Source organism: Ziziphus jujuba, chromosome 5 (assembly GCF_031755915.1).
Source record: "Ziziphus jujuba cultivar Dongzao chromosome 5, ASM3175591v1".
NCBI classification, from domain to species: Eukaryota; Viridiplantae; Streptophyta; class Magnoliopsida; order Rosales; family Rhamnaceae; genus Ziziphus; species Ziziphus jujuba.
Genome location: NC_083383.1, coordinates 12,830,320 through 12,834,231, shown reverse-complemented (window position 1 = coordinate 12,834,231; position 3,912 = coordinate 12,830,320). Strand labels below are relative to the sequence as shown.

General features: G+C 33.4%; 1 protein-coding gene across 2 annotated transcripts; it reads right to left on the bottom strand.

The window, feature by feature from the left end:
• Positions 1 to 977: 977 nt before the first annotated feature.
• On the bottom strand, positions 978 to 3,617 carry LOC125423005 (uncharacterized). Of its 2 annotated transcripts, XM_060816944.1 has the most exons (4): positions 3,190 to 3,617; positions 2,725 to 2,793; positions 2,360 to 2,581; positions 978 to 1,303 (listed from the first exon to the last, which is right to left on the bottom strand). In XM_060816944.1, exons 1-3 carry the CDS (start codon positions 3,364 to 3,366, stop codon positions 2,387 to 2,389), a joined length of 441 nt encoding a protein of 146 aa, XP_060672927.1. In that variant the 5' UTR covers positions 3,367 to 3,617; the 3' UTR covers positions 978 to 1,303; positions 2,360 to 2,386. The 2 variants fall into 2 exon arrangements, with proteins under 2 accessions (XP_060672927.1, XP_048331918.2); XM_048475961.2 differs by lacking the exon at positions 978 to 1,303 and having other exon boundaries at positions 2,155 to 2,581; positions 3,190 to 3,462.
• Positions 3,618 to 3,912: the final 295 nt, after the last annotated feature.

The window sequence follows — 3,912 nt, the reverse complement described above, 5'->3', positions numbered from 1 at the left end:
AGCTTAATAAGACAAAAATCTAGTCATCACTGATTACCATTGTACGGTAACATAAGGGCCAGAGCATTGAGTTGTATGGTTGGAGTTTCGTGGATACAATTAAATGGAATAATGGGTTTGGCCCAACAATATATGGTGGGCTAAAATCTAATCCAATTGTGAATATAGAAATATTACGTCAGCATACTCTAAATTTATTATAATATTATTATTTTTCTTCAGTAACATATATTATAATGTTATATTTGGTGAAGGAGCTGGCATCATATTAGAAACATTAAATCAAATTATTACCAACATGATATGAATATACTTAGTTTTTAGTTCAATTTTTTTTTCGGGAAAAAAAAAAAATCTTCTGAAAAACAATAAAAGATGTTTTAATGAATTGTAAATATAATTTCTTTCCCTTTTTCTTTTCAATAGAATGAAGAAAAATCTAAAATTTTACCACGTTATACCAATAAATGAGTTAATAAAATATGGTTATAATGGAGATAACTCTTGGCACCTGCATATTTCTCTACTTCCTTGCATCGAGCCAAATGCTTATTACAAAAAGGGACTCTCATCTCATTAAAATGGCCAGTTGGAGTCTCATCAAATATTATAATGGACCTAAGAAAAAAAAAAAAAAATCCCTACATTCTATTGAACAATTCAAGTTAAAAGCTTTTACAAGGTTATTAGATCCCTACCCAATTTTAGAATCACCTAGCTAATAATCATTACCATTGCGTAATTGCATTGATCAATGGAGAGTTAGCAAGAACATGACTACCCTAGCCTCTACTTCGGAATCATAGACAAGGTTTGTGATGCGAATCCATCCGAACCCGTTTAACCGACAATCCGCTGGGATACCGACCTAATACAGATGAAGATTACACCGATTACTAGGGTTCAAGCTAAGAAGTTTAAGGGCAATCTTGCTGTCTTTATCCAGGGAATAATTCATATTCAAAAGGGCTTATCCATACCCGAAGATCTAAAACCTATCTTGAGTATACAAGTGATGGAAACCGATACAGACCCAAGTAGCGATTTTTCTGCAATTATGGAGGTCGGAAAGCATGAAATGGTTCCAATGTTTCATGGATTCAATACATATGTCTAAGAGGACATGGACTCAAGTCAAAGCAGCTTCAAAGTCGTCCAAAAAGGGATTGTACGAACAGTTAGTAAATTTGGCTTGTTTTCGCTGTATTCTGTGCTAGCTTTACTGTATTGTGCTAAGTTAGCTTTTTCTCTTTCCTCCAAGCAAGACAACGTGTGGAACTCCATAATAAGCTTATTTGGCATCCTAAAAAGCATATAGAAGCTGATTTAGAGCTCAAATAAGTTAAAGATTGGTCAAAATCAACTTAATCAAAAAACTAGTATTTTAGTTTCCTAATTTGATTCTACTTTTTGTTTTAGGAAATTACCATTACTTTTTTATTTTTATTTATTTATTTTCTGGAGAAATAAATTTAGGAAAGTTATTATTTTATTATTTTTATTGTAAATTAATTAATTTCTAATTCAAAATAAAAAAATTAATTAATCAAAATTAGATTAGTAAATGAGTGAGAATTTCAGCCACCATAGGAAACCACTTTGTATGGCTGGTTTTACCTTTTGTTTTTTAGGATTTATTTCGTAACTTTGTAGCCTATTTAAAAACTTATTTTTCAATAAGAATTAAACATGAATTTTCTACAGAAAATTATTTGTGAGATTAAATTCTCTTTGTTCTTTTTTTAACACCTAAAATACCATTAGGGAATGAGTGTTTTAGTTTGACTTATCAATAAGTCTTCCATCACCTATTGTGGCATCTTCATTATATACCAATGTTTCTAATCATAGATTGGTTAGGGATCAAGGTGACCATTAGAACTTGAACATAATTAGATCCGGACTAATATAATACGGATTTAATAGCATATCGTCCTAGGTCTGTATCAGTTTGATTATTGACCATGCTAAAAAAGAAAAAAAAAAAATTCTCCTGGGAATGAAATTTACGTTGTTGTGGGCAATATACAGTAGATTTGTTCTGACCTAAATGAAGTTGACAATTCAAATTTTCGCATAATAACTAGCAAAACACAAACATTTTTGAAGTTGAATTCTAGGGAAGAAAAAAAGGGTATAAAAAAACCAAACTCATGCATCAGAAAGGCTTTGCATCTTCATTCAAACATTAATCAGTTTACATCAAATTTACAATATACTACACCTAAAATAGAAGACAAACAGGTTCTAAAGATCAGAGTAACCTTAATCTTCCTCTTAAAATTAGCATTTTTGTTTTCCTTTTTCGTTTAGAACCGTAAGTTGTAAACACCTCACGGAAATTTGAGAGTTTACTAACCTCATACTTCCCATGAGAATTGAAAATTCATTTGACATTATGATTGCCAGCTAGTTTTTCTTCCTTTTCACTTAGAGAGGCATGAACAGCCCTGGCTGATGCGATCGCAGAATCTGCCCTCTTGACAACTTTCTCAAGCTCTTCAACTTTCTCAGATAGTACTCCGACATTTGAGTTTGTGGACTGGACCAACTTATTTGCAGTCTCGAGAGCAGTACATAACTAGAATAACCCAAGAAAGAGATCAATAATCAAAACATAAACATACACATTTGCTCACTTAAACATGGATTTCAAATAGGTTGAGCCACAAAGAAGTTGTGGTGAAATCCTTTTTAAGGCTTTGAATCACACCAAGTAATCACCTTTAAAGTTTGAGCAGTCCAAGAATGGTCAGTGCCAGCGAGTGCCTCATTGAGTTCCTTGTAATTTTCCTGAGGCAGAAATGATGAAAAGAGTTCATTCAGTGTTGCAAACTAAATACAGAACGCAGATTCCACAAGTAACAATTTCCACAACAAATGCAAAAAGCCCTTAGCCTTTATCTTCAACAACCCACACAAACATTATAAACGTTCATAACAACCCATTTTCTCGAAACGGAAAATTCCATGTATTTAAGTGTGAAATTTTGTACATTGAACAATACCATTCATAAAAAAAAAAGGGCGATCCAAATCCTAAGAAGCTATATAAAAGATAGCGATAATCAATTGGGTAAGATCCAAATCCCCAACATGAACAAAATTATGAAAATCTTTTTTCATTGCAATTAAAGATGGATTTCAGAAATAAAAAAGGCCGTAATTTGGAGAAGAAATTTTGGGAACCTGGAAGAGTTTGGTGAGGTCGAAGCTGTGAGGAGTGCGAATGGGGGTGGAGATCGGAGAAGAAGGAGACGATGAAGTGTGATGATGAAGTTTTCGCGGAGAAGCATCTGAATTCGAATCACCGACGTCGTTTAGCAGATCTCCTATCGATAGAAGCGGCCCTCCTACTCCTCTCATCCTTCCTCCCACTCTGATCTTCCTCGCCCCCTCTGCGATTTCTTTCTTTTTTTTTTTTTTTTTTTTTGGTGCCTTTCTCGGAGTTTATTGCGGGTTCTTCGTATTTTCGCTTCCTAATATGGGTTTAAAGTGATGATGGGGCTAGAGCTTCAAACCACGATTACTAGATGAATCAGCCCAAAAAATTTGGAGCATTAAGGACCAGTTTGAAATGTAGAATTGGATCAGATTAAACTGGATATCTTTAAATCCAGCCCAATGAAATTACGCTATTGTTAATGCAATCTCATAAGACTTGACAGTGAATACAACCAATGCAATGCTGCATCTAAAAACTTAAATTGTTAAGGCTACAGAAAATTAATTTTGAGAACGTGGATTAACAATGTATTTTTTAATTCTTATTTTTTTGGGGAACGAGGATTGCCACGTATGAACAACTTCATGCTTGCGCAGCAAACTCTCACACCAAAAGGAAAGAGGCACCGAATATAGGATTACCAAAAGAAATATATATATATATATATATAAAAGATGTATTCAATT

Bases quoted from the DNA above. Each gene is read 5' to 3' on its own strand.
- LOC125423005 (XM_060816944.1), bottom strand. From the start codon at position 3,366: ATGAGAGGAGTAGGAGGGCCGCTTCTATCGATAGGAGATCTGCTAAAC. The intron at 2,794-3,189 runs GTTCCCAAAATT...TTTCTGCCTCAG, and splicing joins ACCTCACCAAACTCTTCCAG to GAAAATTACAAGGAACTCAA. The intron at 2,582-2,724 runs GTGATTACTTGG...GGGTTATTCTAG, and splicing joins GGACTGCTCAAACTTTAAAG to TTATGTACTGCTCTCGAGAC.